This window comes from Arachis hypogaea, chromosome 17 (assembly GCF_003086295.3).
Source record: "Arachis hypogaea cultivar Tifrunner chromosome 17, arahy.Tifrunner.gnm2.J5K5, whole genome shotgun sequence".
In the NCBI taxonomy this organism is placed as follows: domain Eukaryota; kingdom Viridiplantae; phylum Streptophyta; class Magnoliopsida; order Fabales; family Fabaceae; genus Arachis; species Arachis hypogaea.
The window spans coordinates 127,928,279-127,947,801 of NC_092052.1; the positions used below are offsets into that span (position 1 = coordinate 127,928,279).

General features: G+C 34.5%; 1 protein-coding gene and 1 long non-coding RNA gene across 2 annotated transcripts; one reads left to right on the forward strand and one right to left on the reverse strand.

Moving 5' to 3' along the window:
* Positions 1-14,037: 14,037 nt before the first annotated feature.
* On the forward strand, positions 14,038-15,705 carry LOC112766364 (uncharacterized). The gene is made up of 2 exons (XR_003184297.2): positions 14,038-14,307; positions 15,196-15,705. It is a non-coding gene; the product is annotated as an uncharacterized lncRNA (long non-coding RNA).
* Positions 15,706-16,767: 1,062 nt separating this feature from the next.
* On the reverse strand, positions 16,768-18,932 carry LOC112766363 (uncharacterized). Its single transcript, XM_025812261.3, has 2 exons — positions 18,015-18,932; positions 16,768-17,813 (listed from the first exon to the last, which is right to left on the reverse strand). The coding sequence occupies exons 1-2, from the start codon at positions 18,369-18,371 to the stop codon at positions 17,196-17,198; spliced, it is 975 nt and encodes a 324-aa protein (XP_025668046.1). The 5' UTR covers positions 18,372-18,932; the 3' UTR covers positions 16,768-17,195.
* Between the last annotated feature and the right edge of the window lie 591 nt (positions 18,933-19,523).

Genomic DNA, 19,523 nt, shown 5'->3' on the forward strand with positions numbered 1-19,523 from the left:
CTTGAATTTTTTTTCTCGCTAGCGTCGTACGTATCAACACCACCCCACAGCTGCTTCAACTCATCTATCAAGGGTTGTAGGTAGATATCTATGTCATTACCAGGCATCTTGGGACTGGGAATAATCATAGACAGCAAGAAAGAGCTGTGTTTCATACAGATCCATGGGGGTAGGTTGTAGGGGATGAGGATCACGGGCCAGATTGAGTACCTTGAGCTGAGATTTCCGAAGGGATTAAAGCCATCACTAGCTAAGGCTAAGTGAACGCTGCACAGATCGCCACTGAACTCAGTATATCTTTTATCAAATGCCTTCCATGCCTCTCCGTCCCTTGGATGCCTCAAAAACCATCTGAATTAGGACCTTTTTTGTGCCACAACATGTCAGCCGATGTCTTACTGGACATGAACATCCGTTGTAGTCGTGGAACAAGGGAAAAGTAACGAATAATCTTCGCCGCCTGCGGCTTCCCATTCTTCTTAACAACTACATTGATCCGGACAATGGAATTCCTCCTAGTCTTTTACTTCCATCTTGAGGTCTCACATCGCTTGCACTTAGATAGTTCTTGGTCACTGCCTTGATATAGCATGCAATTATTCGGACATGCATCTATCTTCTTGTACGCAATGCCGAGCTTTCGTATGATCCTCTTGGCATCATGCAGTGAGGCTGGAATCTTTGTATGCTCAAAGGCCTCACCTAGTAGCTCTAGTATCATTCCGAAAGCCTTGTCGCTCACTCTACACAGGAACTTTATATGGTATAGCCTCACCAAGAAAGTCAGCTTCGAGAATTTTGCACAACCCGGATACAATTCCTGCTCTCCATCCTAAAGCAACTCATCAAAATTACGGGCCGCTTGACTAGGTTCACTGTACAGATACGGTAACTCTTTGGCGTCCCCCCTAGAATCTATGTTATGTGAGTCTTCTTCATCGGCAGCAAAACCTAGCAAGTTGAATGCCTCATGAAGCATGTCGTGCATTGGATCTCGACAGACGCTATCTGGGTCAGCTTCTTGTGTCTCAGTAGATCTCTCTCCTATACGTCTCTCCACGTGATGTAACCAAAAGGTATACTTAGCAGGAAACAGTTTTATCAGCAGATGATCGTAGGCATCCTCCCTAGTTTGGAAAAGCTGGAACCCACACGAAGGACATGGACAATGTATCATCCCATCGGATGATACATTCGCAAATGCTAAGTCCAAAAATTTGTTCAAGCCAGCCCTGTATTCGATACTACTTCGAGGCTTTGAGATCCAACTCTTATCTATATCTATTTTAATGAAATCATATAAACGAATGAATAAAACTCTAATAAGGAAATACAATTAGAAAATATTTAAAAAAAATTCGGGCAAAGTGTCCGAAGGCATATATTAAATTCTTCACATTTGTGTAATGGGAGAGTAATAACATATTTTAATTCAATAAGTAATCCCATGGAGAGATCGGGAGAATAACTTGGAAATGAAACAGAGATAAAAGTACTTGTATCCAGGATAATAGATAGCATATAAATGGTATATGGAAGATTGCTTACTCATGGTCTAATTCTGCACTTTTAAAAAAGTACTGGAAGAAAGAATTTCTGGTTCCAAAGCCAAAAAATGAAATGGAAAAGAAGAGCTTCCTTTAAAAAATAAAAAAAAGAGGGAGGTGGGGACAGAAGTTATAGTGTAAAAATATAAAAAACAAAAATATAAATAACAGCAAAAAGTTGCACAAAAAAACAACAAAGCCTTTGAATCTATTCATGTACTGAGTGAAATAAATTAAAAAATGCCTTGGTGAGTGATAGAAAGGTTTATCGTCGGTCTAGATTTTCTCTTATAGAAAAGAATTACTTCGTTGTAAGTATAGCTCCAACCCAACAAACAACTCTTGCATCAAATTTAATTTGGTTTTGTCACAAGTACAAACCCAATAAAAATTAACCGAAGTATTTAAATCTCGGATCGTCTCACAAGGAATTACAATGAAGTGGTCAATTATTGGCTATGAAGAACAAGGGGTTTGATTGATAAGAGGGAAAGAAATTAAATGGGCAAGAATTTAAATGACAAGAAGAGTAAATCAAGCAAGTGACTAAAGAAAGCAAGTATTAAAGAGAGAGACATTCATGGCAAGGATTGAGATCATAGGCTTTCCATCCTAGTCACTAATAACAATAATTAACAAGAATTTATCTCATTACGTCATCCTCGACGATGGAAGAAAGTAACATATTATCTTCACGCTCGAAGAAAGTCTAACAAGACTAGCTAATCTCAATCCAAACGTCCTAATCAACTCACTAATTAAATTAGCAAGAGATTAGAGTCAACGGAAATCAAACTAGCTAACAACTCTAGATTACCAACATGAGTTGGGTCTTAATGACTCAAGATCACCTAATTTCTCTTTCCAAGCCAAGAATGCTCAAAATCTACTCTAACATCTAACCAAGCATTTTCTCAAACACTTGGAAGGCATAAAAGGAAAGCACAGTAAAAGTGCAAGAAATATAAATCTACCAACTACCAATTGCAAGAAAAGTAAAATTCACAACTCAAATTAACAATAAAAGAACATCAAACATCAAATTTCATTAAAAGAGATTCAAGTCTAACATGAGCATTCATACACATAAAGGACATGGAAGTAAAACTAACAAAAGAACCAAGAAGAATTGAAGTATTATAACAAGGAATTGTATAGGAAACAAGATGAAATCAAGTAATCAAATCTAGATCCAAGAGAATTTAACCTAATCCTAACCTAATTCTAGAGAGAAGAGGGAGCTTCTCTCTCTAGAAAACTAACTATAAAGGCTCATCATGACTAACTAAGTGCTCCCTCTTGCTCTAGCTTGAATTCTGCATGAAATACCCTCAAAAACGAGTTGGAATTGGGCCTGGGCAGCTCAGAAATCGCCCCCAGCGATTTCACTTTAAGTGGGTCACGTGCCGAATATCACCTGTGCGCGTGCGCGTCGAAGGCAAAACCTCTACTCGCACGTACGCATGCTTGACGCGTGCGCATGGCTTGTAAATCTTCAAGGCACGCGTACGCGTGCATGACGCGTGCGCGTGGCCCTCAACTTTCCATTTTGCTCATTTCTTCATGAATTCTCCACTTGCATGCTTTTCTCTTCATTTCTTCCATCCAATACTTGCCTTATAATCCTGAAATCACTCAACAAACACATCAAGGCATCGAATGGAATTAAAGTGAATTAAAATCACCAATTTAAGGGCCTAAAAAATTATGTTTTTACACTTAAGCATAAATTACGGAAGAATTACAAAACCATGCTATTTCATTGAATAAATATGGGAAAAGATGATAAAATCTCCCAAAATAATCTCAAGATAAACCACAAAATTGGAGTTTATCAGTGAGCATCCTTAATAGGTTACAAAGCTTCATAGTTTGGCAGTGTCTCGGAATTTGTGATCAAAACCTTGTTTGTTTAACTTAACGGGATGATGATATGGTTCATCCTAAAAAAGAGGCACGTGCCACGGACATGAACTCATTATAGGAATATGCTTTTGAGTTCTAATACTATACTATCGTCTTATTTCATTAGCTAAACTAATCAAACCAAATTAGTTAGTTATAAACGAGTGGACATAATGGACATTCCAACACCTCCAGCCATTGTTTCCCATCTTCCATATTGCCTTTTCATTCTGCGGTATCCTTGGTTATTAGATTTTCAGGAATACACCCAATTTTATCAAACTTCTCTATTACGGAATATAAATTAATATATAGTTAATTGAATTCACAACACAATTATGCTCTCATAGATCTCTCTTGAACACAATTCACACTACTTGATTATAACTAACTAAATCTAAATATAAACCACTAAGCTAGTTGAATGTTACGGAGTCATCCTTCTCAAAAGCAGTTATGACAAAGCCAAATTTTGTTGAATCCAATCACAGACACAAATTAAACAAGTGCATAATATATACTTTTAGGTTCCATGTATGCTCATCAAGAAAAAATTAAGGAGGAAAAAGAACGCTAATTAATGAAAATAAAAATCTCAATATAATAGACAACCATAAACCATGAAGCATAACTTATTAACAACATAAGAAGTTCTGTTGGATAAGAATAATCACCACTCAAGATAAACATAAATACATGTACAATACCGCAATATTTCCAAGAATCGGACTTTAGGAGAGTTGCTAATTGACATGACGCAAACACACATTGCTAAGATTTCTATTCATTCCCAATAAGCAAACCAAGTTATAGTACAACATAGAAAGTGAAAATCCTAAAGCCAATTTATTATCAGATGAATCAGGAAGTATCAGGTAGGGGCAAAAAATGATGTAATTTTGAAGTAATGAAGTACCTGCGTCCTCTTTCTTGAAACCCAGAATAAGCTCTCCCAGGTTGTGCTCAACAGAAGCTCTGACTTGTTCTTCAACAGTCTGGACCAATTTATACCAAATGGAGAATTAGATACCTTGGTAAACATGACAAGTTGGCATAATATATATGTAACATCCACATTGGCACAAGCGTGGCCTTATATATAACTTCCAATCTTCCTTTAAACAAAATTATAACAGGACTGCCAAGGAAGTTGCATCAATTAATAATAAAACCAATTTAAGATGAACATCTGATAGTGCAAGACTTCCAGGTTCATAATAATTAGTGAATATACTTCAATACTAAAATAGATGAACAACTTGCACTGCTCAATAATTTTTCTTTTTTTCTATAGATCACTTTCCACTTAATTTCAGCAGCAAATTCAAGTTATAGAAACAATGAATGAAGAATTCATAGCTTCTAACCTCATCAAATAGATATCAAGTGAAGAAAAATATAGTAAGAAGTCTAATCAATAGCTTTATTAATCATCCATCATATATTAACATAAAACAAAGTTGATGTAAAATATTTCACTTGTACGTAGCATCATTGTTGTCAAACTCTCGAGTTAACTCGTAAACTCTTACGAGTTTACGAGTTTAGATATAGAATCGAGTTGACTCGGGCATAGACTCTATCTTGAGTAGACTCGGCTAGACTCGGTCAAACTCGGACAAACTCGTGAGTCTAGGACCGAGTTAGCGAGTTTGTGTTTTTCTTCATTTTTGCTCAAAAAAACGTCATTTTGAAACCAAAAAAATACTTTTTTTTCTTAGGATTACGATAACACTCCCAAAGAATGAAAGAAAACTCACTCACAACTCACTCATCTGCATTGTTTCTCTCAAGTCTCACTTTCTCCATGTTCTGCCGTAGTCGTCGTTCCCCGTCGAGATGCTGTTGTTCACCTGCGTCTGCTACCTCTGCTCTGATTTGCACAATTGTCTTTGTGAATTTTACCTATATTGCCCTCTGCTTTGTATTTCTTCACATCTCCACTATCTGCAACTCCATCGTGCTATCATCGTTCACAAGTTCGACTACTTCTCCTACCGTCCTATCTCTACTCTGGTTTGCACCGTCATGAAATCCATGACTATTTATCACCGGCGTGTCGTGCTACTACTGCACCCTTGTCTTCAATCTGCTATTGCTGGGACTTTGTCCATTCTTTTCTTCTATATCCTCTATTTTTTGTATGTCTTTTGCCCTTTCTTTGAGCTTTTGCTTCTTGATTTAGTTTTTTTTTTTTAAAATTGTATTGCTTCTAATTTTAGCCTATTGCTTATCGTTTATGTTAGATGGCCAGATGGTTCATCAATTCATGACTGATTAGTAATTAATTATTTTGATTAGAGTTAATTTGATTATTTGATATTATTCAGTGTTCAATTAAAGATTTAGTATTATAGATTTAGAATTTTTAATTTTATGTGTTCTATATTGTATTTGTATAAGAATAATTATAGAGAATTTGAATGTGTATTTTAAAGTATTTGTTATAATGTATGCTATTATTTTAATTTATTATGTGCTTTAAGATTGATATTATTAATTTTAAAGGGTTAGAATTGAGTATATATATATATACTTCATAACATGTGAACTCGTACGAGTCTACGAGTTAACTCGCGAGTCGAGTCTAGGTCAGCTGCCACGAGTTTACTTAGACTCGCGAGTTTGACAACCTTGCCTAGCATACCGCTGCACTATCATCAATTACACCATTGGAAAAACCACAACACTTGGTCATAAAAAGTGAACACAAAATTGATTAGTATACCCCAAAACAAAGCCTCTATGAGTCTCAAAAAGATACACCTTGCTGTGTTCTGTTTAGAGCAACCAGACAAAACTTCCTCACTTTCAACTTAATACAAGGCTACATAAACAGCTCAACTAGTCATATTATATTACCAAATCAATAATTAATACTACAGTGAACAAAATAGTACAAATTGAAATAATCATGAACTAATTTAAAATACTAACAGTGCTAGAACTCCAACACAATTTTAGGGAACAAGTTCGGTCAATGAAGTAACAGAAAAGCTACACTTAGTAAGGTCTTGAAAAGAGCAATAATTTTTGTGCTAAGGTCTTAAACAGAGCAAGAGGAAACAAAAATGTGATTAACAAAACACAAAAGCCAAACTTAGTAACTAAGAATTCTAAAGCAGGAATATGGGGGTTATAATCTTGCATCTTAGCAGAAAATATTTCTACAAAGTTAGGGGATAGAAGGAAATATTTAAGGGGTAAAAAACAAGGGAATAAAGGAAATATTTTTAACTGGGCCAATGTTGCAGCTTAGTCCTTTCATAACTTTTCTTTACTCTTAACAATGACTTCCGTTGGTAGCTTAAGCCTTTTGATTGTGAATAGTAACAGGAGCTGTGTTTTTTGTATATGTATGAGTAATTGATAAGTGTATTGGGATGAGAAATAAGTAATAATGAGATAACAGGAACTGAGAAATAAGAGTAAAATCTAAAAGGTGTACTATGCTATAGATGATATAATACTTGAGTTCTTTGCAAAGATAACAGTCCTACACATATCAAACTTTAGAACTCAAACTTTATCTTCACTTCATTTGGTGAGATTCTCCATTTACCAATTTCAGTTTATATAATGAATAACTTTTGTTATGTTAACACTAAAAAGAATTCTTGCTTCTTGAATCTTGATTTAGGATATTTGGCAACCAGCTTGTGTTTCTTATTGGTATAAACTTTACCCTTCCATTACATATGCAGCTGCTGCTCATCCAGCCATTCCAGTCTCAACGTTCATGCAATCCGACACGGCCAGTGTTAGCCACCACCACCATGAGACAAACTCTTACATGTCCAAGTCGCTGAAAATGCAACTTTGTACTGCTTTGTTATGTATCAGCAATCCAAGTTCTTACCACGTCTCTTATGAGCCAGAGGAAAAAACTGAGAGCTTTGGATCGATATAGTATATATTCAAATTCAAACAAGTCTTTTATTTCATTGATATTTGATAACAGGATTCATTATTTTGGACTATAATTCTAGATATAATTGATACAAATTATCTGCTTCTAGTTTTAGGGCTCATCCAACCTCATTAACTTGCAAACTTGAAAATTTGGTGGTAGGTTCTGCTACATGGAAAGGAGTTGTCACTTCCAATTTATTTCTATGGCTTATCGTTTCAGGAAATATTGTTGAAAAAGTCCCCCACAAACCTTTGATCTACCTTTTCAGATACCGGTTACTTTTAGTCGAAAAAAAAAATGGAATAATTCATATGTGAGACAGAGCTAACAAATGAAGAACAAGCTAGAACCTTACTAAAAAAGAGGGGTTTTGTACATACCAGAATTTAAACCACGAAGCTGGTCGACGATGGATCCACCAGCAACGGGAAGCGCGATGCAGCTGGTAGTGGTGTTCGGAGGAGAACGGCGGCAAGGATGGGCGCGGGGAGATGTGTTTCGTGCCTCTGCCCGAAAGTGTGTTCACACGATGAAGAGTCTGAGCTGCAGATCTGATTCTGGAAAGGGTCGACGGCAGGAAGGAGGGGGCTAGATGGACAGCCACGAGACTCCACGGTCACAGATTGGGCCAGGGTAGAGCAGGGAAGAGTTTCGCGCGCTCTGCTTTCTCCTTTGGCGGGTTTCTCAATACTTGGTTTTGGGTATTCTGAGGCGAGGTTGGGTTAGAATATCGGTAGATGGTTTGGGATTAGCGGCGGGCTTGGTGGGTTCGACGCAAAAGCAGATCGAATCGGCGTCGGAAGGCTAATTTGGAGATAAATCGCAGCAATTCAGCCTTAGTTGCTGCGTTTTGTGAAACCGCAGGAAGTTCGGCGCAGGATCCACCGCGTGTGTTGTAGTGATACAATATTATTAATAATTTGATTAATTATTTTACATATATATATATATACACTAAAGCGGATAGAGGTGGGTATTACCTAAATCCGATCATGTTTCGTCCCGCCCAAGATTCCATCATGTTGCACTGAGATGGGTAATTATCTGCCTTAATCCGATAGGGGTGAAATAGATACCCACATATTCGAATAGTGTTGTTATTCCTAATAGTAATGTGTGGTGGCTTTGGAAGATAAAGAGGTGGAAGGTAAAGATAATGAGAGGTATAGGAGTAATTTGAGAAATTTTGATATTTTTTAAAGGAGTCAAGGAAACTATAATTTAAAAAAAATTGAGAAAATTATTCTAAAAGACGGTTAGAAAAATTTAATTATTAAAAATGGCCTTTAATACTAAGATTATTAAGAAGAATTAATATTTATAATATTTAAGAAGAAAGACTAAATTTTTTTTATAAAGAGACAAATATATATCTTAATTATTTTTTATTTATTTTTCATAATCTTTATAAATATAATTTTTGTTCTTCCTAAAATTTTGATCATCTTTATAATTATTTATTTTTCTCATTTATGTGGATATGTTTCTTCAAAAAATTCACTGTTTTTGTGTCATAAGTTAATTTGTCCCATGCTATGTGTGTGATTTGAAATAGATCTCTGAGGATTTAAAGTGTAAACCAATTTTAATTTTAATTTAGTGAAAATTATTACTTTTGGTGTCAAATTCGGACTTACTGAGGCTTCCTTTTATTGATGATTAATATTTAGAATTAATCTTTACATACAAGTTATTTGTACTCATGCGCACACATTTTTATTGCGCCTCTTTTTTTTTCTCTTTCTTTTTCGTTATTTTTCTCTTTTGTTATCGTTGTCACCAACACCATTTCCTTCTTCTTTTCTCATTGAAATTTCTTCTTCTCCTTCCTTTTCCTCCTTCTCCTCCATCATCTTCATCATTATGATCATGATCATTATAATCATCGTCGTCTTCTTCTTATACGTATCGTCGTTATTGTCATCATTATCATTATCATCGTTATCGTTATCTCATATATTATCGTAGAATTTCTGATCCAAATTGATTTGGATGTATTTTTGTTAAAAATTCAGTCATTTTTATGTGTTGTTTTCAAACCGAATTTGTGTGTCGTAATTATTAAGTAATTTTTGTGTATTTCTGAGTTAATTGAGGTTTGTAGCAAAATTTCATTGTAAAAATTAAGAAATTTATGTGTTATTGTTAAGAAATTTCGGTGTATTTTTATTCTGATAAGTTTTGCATAATTCAAAACTCTTTCTCTTTCTCCTCCTCATCTTTTGCTACTTCTTCATCTTTTTCATTATAATCATCATATTATTTTTTTTCTTATTAATCTTTTTTTTCTTATTTTACCTTCTCAAGTTTCTTCTTGTTTTACTCTTTTAACAAGAATAAAAAATCAAATAAAAAAGAAGAAGAAGAAGGAGACATAATGCTATAAAATTACTTGGAAGAAGATGAATCTACATTCATTCAAGTAAAAGAAATAAAGAAATAAGAAAAAAAATACAACATTAAAAAAATATTTTTGTGCTTTTATAGCAAAATTTTGGTATAAAAACTAGAAATTTATGTGTTATTGTTAAGAAATTTTGGTGTATTTTTATTCTAATTTCAGAGTTAATTGAGGTACATTTTGAAAATAAGTTTAGACCAAAAGTGCACCTTATATGCACCGAATTTAAATCTAGAATGCACCAAAATTACTTAATGATAACCCTAAATGCACCAAAATTACTTAATGATAATCCTCTTAAAACCTTGTGTCACAATTAAAAAATTTTGGTGTCAAAATTGAGAAATTTCTGTGCAACGGTTAACAATTTTCGGTGTTATTTCCTGATAAATTCTGCATAACTCAAAACTCATTTTCCTCCTCCTTCTTCATCATTATCATCTTCTTTTTTTTCTTGTTCATTTTCTTCTTATTTTACTCTCTTAATAAGAAAAAAAATCAAATAAAGAAGAAAAAAACACATAATGTTACAAAATTACTAAGAAAATGATGAATCTACATTCTAAAAGAAAGAAAGAAATGAGAAAAAAAAGAAGAAGAAAAATGCAGCATTAAAAAATATTTTTTTGTATTTATAGCAAAATTTTAGTGTAAAAACTAAGACATTTATGTGTTATTGTTAAGAATTTCGGTGTATTTGTATTATGATAAGTTCTGCATAATTCAAAATTCCTCCTCCTCCTCCTTTATTGCTTCTTCTTATTCTTTTTTATTATCATCATTATCCTCTTCTTTCTTTTTTTCTTATTCATCTTTTCCTTCTTGTTTTGCCTTTTCAAGTTTCTTCTTGTTTTACTCTCTTAACAAGAATAAAAAAAATAAACAAAGAAGGAAAAAAATACATAATGCTACAAAATTACTTGGAAGAGGATGAACCTACATTCATTCAACTAAAAGAAAGAAAGAAATAAAGAAAAAAAGAAGAAGAAAAAATGCATTAAAAAATATTTTTGTGCATTTGTAGCAAAATTTCGGTATAAAAACTAAAAAAAATTATGTGTTACTGTTAAGAAATTTTGGTATATTTGTATTCTGATAAGTTCTACATAATTCAAAACTCTTCCTCCTCCTCCTCATCTTCTGCTACTTCTTCTTCTTCATTTTCTTATTTCATTTTCTCATAATTCTTTTTGGAAAAAAAATTAAACAATATATATATATATATATATATATATATATATATAATGTTACAAAATTAATAGAAAGATAAGGAGGAAAAAATACAGCAGCAATAAAAAGAATGACGAAGAGGATGAAACATGCAAAGAAGAAGAAGAAGGAATGCGGAAAAAAAAGGAGGAGGAATGCAAAGAAGAAGGAGGAGGAGGAACGTGGAATACAAACATTGGAAGAGGACCGCGAAAAAGAAGAAGAAGAAACACGAAGAAGAACGACGTGATTTCACACACGCGTTATGCAAGTAGATTTTATTGGGTTAAAATTAACTTGTTTGAACTTATTTGCCAAAAAGACTTGTATGCATAGCAGCCAAGACGGTAATAAAATTATGGGATAAGTACGATTTTGGTCTCTAAGGTAGGGGTTAAAAATTTTTTTCGTTCCTGATCTTTTTTTGCTTACAAAATCGTCCCTAAGGTTTAACTTAGTTTTAAAATCGTCTTTTTTACCAAAATTTTAATTTTTATTACCAAATTAACCATAACTAAAAGAAATATATTTAAAAAAAAAAACGGGTTAAAGGGAAAGGGGGAAGGGGATCACACTGTGGGGAGGGGGTGTTCAGGAAAGAAGAGTGGAAAGAAAAGGTGGGGAAGGGAAGGGGAAGGGAATCCGCCGCCAGCCCTCAAGAGTGTCGTCATCCCTCGAGATTTGCACCGCCGCAGTGCCTCCCTTGTGATTCGCAGCGCCACCGACCACCGCAAAGTCGTTCTCATTGCGATTCGCAGTGCCGCCAACCACCATAGCGCCCTCCTCGTTGCGATTTGCATCCCGCCTCCACCGCATCGCCGTTTTTGTCGCAATTCGCAGCGTCGACACCACTGCCGCAGCCCTTTCCACGTGATCCGCCGCCACCACCGCAGCTCTCCTCCCCTCGCGATTCGCAGTTCACCGCCGCAGCCCCTCCTCCGCCACCACCTCTGCAGCCCTTCCCCTCGCGATTCGCAGATCACCTGCTCTCCCTCGAGGTCCCTGCAGTGCTGTTTCAGTTTTTTATTCTTTTTTTCTTTAATTTTTTAGATTTAAAGGAAGGTGTTTTACTTTTGTTTATTCCATTGTTGTTGTTGTTGATGATGTTTCTGGTTGCTTCTGTTTATTCCTTTTTGTTCTATTGTTGTTGTTGATGCTTCTGGTTGCTTCTACTTCTATTTCTTTTGTTGGAGAAGAAGGCAAGACTCTGTTTTATAGCTTTCTGTTTCTTCTGGTCCTCAATGTGTATTGCTTTGTTTATCTTCTGGTTGCCTTGTTTATCTGCTTTCATTATTCATGTATATTGCTTCTGCTTCTACTTCTTGTCTTGTTTATCTGCTTTTGGTTGTTTCTGGTTCTGCTTTTGTGATGGAGAAAAAAAAAAGAAGAATAGAAAATGAGAATTTTGGGGAAGAAGGAGAAGGGTATTTTGGTCGAAATGACGATTTTAAAATCAAGCTAAATCTTAAGGACGATTTTGTAAGTAAAAAAATTAGGGACGAAAAAATTTTTTAACCCCTATCTTAAAGACCAAAATCGTATTTAACCCCAAAATTATAATCAGATTAAGTGGTGTTATTAAACTAAAAAATTTGAGTAATATTGAATATTTTAATTAACAATTCTAATCTGGTTAATGTGTAGAATGAGAACCTATCAAAATATAAACATCAATTGGTAGTTATAGTAACAATTTCTTGACAAGAATTAATATCTCGAACTGGTTTGATTAGGTTAAGAAGTTATTGGAAATATTATTGATTAAAAGTTTAGGATAAAGTCAATACATAACTATTGATTAAAAGGGATAGAGGCTCTTTAATAGTCAACAACGTGAACTTATTTCATAATCACTTGACTGCCACTTAGAGGCAAAATCAAATTACTAGAGAAAGATTCTTGAAATCATAATCCCTTGTTTCAAGATACAAATTTTTAGATAAATTCATTGCTATTGTTTTAGATTTTCATCAAATTTTTAATTAAAATTGACATAATAAGATGAATTAATGTTTTTAATTTTTATAATACAGACTTGTTACAAAATTGTTTTTCAAGTAGACAAATCCAAAATTAAAAACTACATTTCTTCTCTTTCACTCAAATAATGTTTGGCCGCCTTAGAATTAATTAAGTCTTACTAATGGAGAAAGGTATCATTGTTTTGATATTCAGTTATTTAATTTAATTTTACAGCGCCAAGGTGGAAGAATGTTGTGCTTTTGAAGAGACCAGAAAAAAAAATGCAAGATTACATAAATAAAAAAATAAATGAGAAAAGAAAAAAAGATGCAAAGATTACATAAATAAAAAAATAAATGAGAAAAATAAATAATTATTAAGATTATCAAAATTTAAAAAAAATAGAAGTTATATTTATAATGATTATAAAAAATAAATAAAAATAACTAAAGATATATTTATTTTTTATAAAAAATTAATTTTTTAAATATTATAAATATTAATTTTTCTAAATAATTTTAATAATTTTTTTTAATAATTAATTCTTCCTACTAAACAAAATAAAATACAGAAAATATAAATGACAGAGATATAAAATTTAGTATTTTTGTATTCTCTTTGATAATAAAATAGAATAAATTATAAAAATTTAATTTATTTTTATTTTTTTATTTAAAAAATTTTAAAAAATATAATAATAAAAAATAATAAAAAATAAAAAAAATTGTGTTTCTATTTTTTTTCTTTTGTCATAATGAATACAAAATATACTAATTTAAAATATAATATTTCTACCATATGTCAAATCTAATTTTATGTCTTAGTATCCCTATTTCAATTTCTATTTCTTATAAGCCAATGAGTAATAGCTTAAATGGCATAGTCTCCCAATACTCAATTAAAAGGTTGCGGATTCGAGTATCGTATCTTTGGTAAAAAAAATAAAATTTCCATTCCTTATAAATATGCGCGGATTACTTTTTCCATAAAAAAATTTGTGAAAAGAACCTTATATGGTAGATATAACGTTAATTTTATTTAAGATAGTTTTGTGAGGGTCCTAAAGACCTAAATAGTAAATACCAGTAAAATATTAAGTTGAGGTTTAAGTGTGGTGATGCTCTTGTGCACCCGTAGCTTCTGAAAATGAGAAAGTAATCCTGTTCCCATTTTTCCTTTATCACAAACCCAAAACCCTAATTCCTCTGAAACAAAACCGAAACTTTTCCCCCTACTGAATGCTTTAATCGGCCGGGTCGGGTCGGACTATTGTGCATTTTCGAACTAGCCCGTGTGAATGTTCCGATCGAACATGGAGAAGGAGAAGTGGTTTCAATTTAGGGGAACAAGTAAATACTCTGATTTTGAGGGTATGCTATGACCAATATTATTAGGTTCTAGTTTGACTTGCGCAAATTCTTCTAATGTTGGGTGCAATCACTTTCACAAGCTTACTATTTTCAACAGTATTGTGAATTTTGATAATTCCTCGCGCTTTTATGAGATGATTGCAGCTTTGATTTAGTTTTCTTCCACTCATTATCATTTCTGTATCTATCATTAATATTAGCCTTTATTTTTCAACGCCTCTATCACTGATTAAAAGTAAAGCATGGTTAAGAAGCATTCAATTTTATTATGGTCAAATATTTAACAAGTAAAATGAGCATACAGTTTTATTTTGTTATGGTCAAACTCATGACAGATGATTGTGAATCCCATTGACCACCAATCTGCATCTTTTTTCTTGTGGTCTGAAGTTGCAACTAGTTTTGAAGCTACCACAAAGGCAGCAATGTGATTGTTCTTATTAGGACCTCCTAGTAATATGAATTCAAGTTCTGATATGTGCCGCCCAAATCGTGGTGTTGGTATAGTTTATTGAATCTGTTGTTGATTATTGGAATTTTCATGTCTGGATTATTGTCTTATTGGTTTTTGGTTATGAATGGTGGTGGAAAAGGGATATTGGTGGTGGTAGATGGAAAATCAGGGGTGGTGGTGAGGGTAGATGGTGAGGGTATTACAAACTTTTTAAAATTTTGTGTGTCTTGTGCATTTGTTTTGCCAAACGTAGACATTAATATTCTGTGTCAATCTTTTTGTGTCTATGTCTCACAAGATACACTAACCAAACGGAGCCAAAGGGAATTGATGCAAAGAAAGCATATATTTGTATTTTCTCATGGTTATAGCATACCCCTATAGATTTTATTTTTGAACTTGTTCTAAGGTCTCTTCATTTCATCAATATTCAGGTACTCCTTCTACAATGACATGAACGGGCTGCTTAAAAGATGATTGAGATAATAGTGACTCTTTCAACGGAGTGGGATGCCCAGGAGCATTTTACAAGAAGGAAGATATGATGGTTCAATGATTTTGACTGAGTCTTACAACTCCAAGTCTCCAAGCTCAGAAATCAGACTGAGGCATTTAGAGAAAATTTTTTCTTTTGAAGTTGTGAAAATGGCAGCCTCCAATTCATCCATGACACATCATTGTACTACCTCTCGGCCTATCAACTAATTATTTAATTTTGCATCTCAATCCCTCAGTTTCTCAATTTTATCCTTGCTCATCTTTATGAAGCTTGCTTCTGTAAATTACACATGCAAATGTAAGTCAAATGGTACCATAGCTACACATCACACTTGCCAACCAACCCTCTTACTTTTGTCTTTGAGATTGTCAAATTATTCAACCATTATTTTTTGCAGCTATATGTGTTCACAAAGTGTCAATTGTTCACTAATTTCCTCTGTTTATTTTAAGTATTGCATGAGATTAGGTTATCTAAATTTTCTCCAACCTGTTCCTATTTGCCAAGCATAATGATACATGTGTTATTTTGAAAGCCATAGGAATTAAATGTGAGTACCACTATCCTATTTTACCAACCAAGGTTTAATAGATTTACTATGGTTAAAGGTACATTGACAATTGTAACTTTTAATTAATGGCTGTTGCAGCCAAGGCATTGCTTTATGGGAGGGTGGCTGGTTCTGAGCACCATTTCTGCTACTGTGTCATGAAGCATGCTGTATTATATAGCCAATATAATTAGTCCTGGTTTCTTCTTTTGTCTGTTTGCTTGCACTTTGGGCATTATTTTATTGTCTGGTTTTAAAGCATCACTCATATTGGAACCCTTATAAGGAGGCAAGGCATGAATTTCCGGCAAGGGACAAAAAGCATGAGATACGGTTAGAAATGGGAAAGTGACCTCTGAAATTTTAGTGTCATATATTAAACATCCCAATGCCCCCAAAAAGGGGAAGTTGAAGAATTTTGAAACAGAACAAAATTCAGAGAGAGATAGAGAGAGACTTGTCAGTGATATGGGAGAGAATGTGGTGAGAATTTTTCATCATCATCATCATCTCCATTGTTGCTTTCAATATCAGACAAAAGCTTCCAAAGAGCAAAAGAAACTACCTTTGACATTAAAGCCAATTCAGGAATCTCAGAAGTGCCATCCTCAATCTTAAGCCTCCCTTTCCATTTATTCTTCTTTCAGGACTATGATTAGTCATTTTCTAAGCACTCTTCCATATTCATTTCAATGTTTAAAACTTTCAAAAATAAAATAAGATTAAAGGAAAAAAAAAAAAGAAAAAGAATTTAAAATTAACCTGACACTGTTTAGCCATTAGTATTTTACCTTCTTTTGTGGAATATAGTGGGGTTCTTTTTAACCTTTGTTTTCTCTTTTTACTATTATAGTTACTCACTTAACAGTTACACATTTGTCTCTTTCTTCTCCCATGACAGTAATTGGAGAAGAAACCCAAGTTTTGAAAAGAAATTTATCTCATGCAAGAATGTAATCATTGAATCAACCCTATTGTCGATGTTCCTTTCAATCAAACGAACTAATCCACCCAGAAGCACATTGAACTTGAGAATCTTCTTCTCCACAGGTCTCTGCCAGAAGGAAAGACCTTAGCAGAACAATAGCTATAGAAGACTAGCACCAAAAGTTTCAAGTTTTAACTACCATAACTGTAACTTGAAAAAAAAAATCAAAATAAATAAGAGAAACTGAGAAAGAAAGAGAAAAAAGGATTTTTGTGGGGGGGGGGGGGGGGTGGGGAATATAAAATAAAAAGGGTTAATAAATTAAAAAAGATACAACCACCCCCAATCATCAACTATTCTCTCTACCTTGTTCTTGTTTCATTTTTTTTTTCCCTTTTCCTCAACACACTGTTGTTTCTATTCTTTTCTTTTTCTTTTTCTTCTTTTTTCTGTTTTTTCACCTATGGCTGCAAAAGTCCAAAAGCTTCTTCCTTCCTTCAACAATCTCATCAAAGAAATCATCAAGCTGTCCAACAATGTTATCAGCACCAGATCTCAGAACACCAAAACACCCTCTCAGATTCTCCACACTCTCCCTTATTCCGACCTCTGCTTCCCACTCCACTACCACACCCTGCTGCCTCTCAAGCTCCACCCTCAGCTCCTCCATCGCCGCCTTTGACCTCCTGAATTCATATAGCATCATCCCCGGCGCCACCGCCCCCCTCATCCTCCCGATCTCCGCCGCCACCCGTTGCTGCAGCCTCGCCGTCGATATCATAAACGCGGACCCCAGAAACAAGCACCCTTCGTACCCCCCCACCACAAAATCCGATGATGATTCAGGGTAGCAGTACACCAATCCGTATAGTAGAATCATCAGAAGTAACGAGCTCACGTTCCTCATTGCATATAGCACTCCCCTGAATCCATTGAACCCGTTCAGCTTCGACTCTATGGACACCCTCTCTTCGAATCGTAGTGACAAGGGCTGAATCCTCGTTTCCATTAACGCCCTGTTCTCTTCTTCTAACCCCACTGCCTCTCTTCTACACCCCGAGATTGCTCTCATAACCTGAAAACACAATCAAACACATAACCTCAGAATCAGTCAAAAACAGGGGAAGAACAGAACAGAAACAGAGAAAGTAAATAGATAGTTAGGTAGGTAGTTAAAACATAAACAATTGCCAAGGTTGTGTCTTTGCTTGGTTTTCAAGAAAAACTCGTAAAAGGGTAAGAGAAAAGATCGAGCTTTGTTTGTTTTGTTTATGACCTGACGAGAGAGCTGAGGGGTGATGTGGCGGTGAGAGTCAAGGGAGGAAGTGATGTTCAATGCGGCGGAGTAGTAGTTGTCGATGCCAGAGATTCCTGACTTGATGACGTGGCATGCTTCCCAGAGCTTAGAGCTCTCGTCCATGTACTCGTCGAGCCACTTGTCACCGACGGGAAGGTGGAGCTTCTGAACGAGAAGGGTCAATTGCGTGTGGAAGGATCGGAGAAGAGACAACGCTCTTTGAAGAAACTGGATTGACATGAAGTTGGTGCTCAAGAACACTCTCTCTAGATCGTCGATCCCTCGTGTTAGAAACGAGTAGAATCCGTTCACGGAGTTCGTGGATGAAGGATCCATTTAATTCAACAAGCTGCTGCGGTTTTCAGTTTCCCGTTTATGGATAGAAGATGCCTCTTTCGGAATAGAATTTTGTTTTAATTAATAACAATAATAATAGTTTAATTAATAAAAAAAGGTAACCAAGTTGGGTTGGTCTAGTGGTTAGCTCACTAGTCCGCTTAAGTAAGTGTCGGGGGTTCGAATCCCGCCTTGTGCATGCAGCAACCCATTGGCCAGCGGCAAACCCTTAAATGGAGCTCAGTACCGCGACGGATTAGTCTTTGACCTGTCGGGTTGGGGGATACCGTGGGAAACCAAAAAAAAAAAAAAATTAATAAAAAAAGGATGGTTTGTTGGTTGGTTGGTTAGAGTGTGCCCAAAGAAGAAGAAGAAGAAGAAGAAGAAGGGGAAGGGGAAGGGGAAGAGATGGTTATAGAGGAAGGGGATATTTAAATTGAGAGAGAGAGAGAGAGAGAGAGAGGATGTGTGTGTGTGTGTGGAAGAATAAAGTGGGAAGGAAAAGAAAAGAAAAAAGAAAAAAGGAAATGAAAAAGTGAAAAAAGGAAAGAATGGAAGAATGGAATGGAAGAAGGGAGGGGAATATGAATATCTTAGAAGCTCAGGTTTCTAAGGTTGAAAGGGATTGTTGGGGGCAATGATGGGTGTTTCCTACATAGGGGAAAGGATGATTGGTAATATGCCATTTTCATTCTTTAATGGGCACAAAGGTAAAAATAATAAATAAATTCTCAATATTATAAAAGGGGGTGAAAATTTTGAAATTGTAAATAATTAAGTTTGAATGAGAGAACATAAGAAGAATAATAATGGAGACAATTATGAATGAAGGAGAAAGATTAGGCAGGTCAATGACACAAAATCATCTTTAAACCCCCCTGATTTCAGTGTTTTCTATTTGCCTCTTTTGTGTTTCTGTCAAAGTTTTTTATGACACAGTTTTTTATTGACCATAGTTGTTATAATCGAATGGGTGACTGAATCGATTATATTATTGATTTATTAGTTTATTAGTTGAAAAAAATAAGTTATTAGTTGAACTGATAAAATTGATATTATTTAAATAAAAAATAAAAAATAGTTAAAAGTATAAAATTAAAATTTAAAATATATATTTTTATTAATATTTTAAAAATAATCAAATTTTAATAA

Coding starts and splice junctions, on each gene's coding strand:
- LOC112766363 (XM_025812261.3), bottom strand. CDS start 18,371: ATGGATCCTTCATCCACGAACTCCGTGAACGGATTCTACTCGTTTCTA. Junction 17,814..18,014: donor CCCCTCAGCTCTCTCGTCAG/GTCATAAACAAA, acceptor TTGTGTTTTCAG/GTTATGAGAGCAATCTCGGG.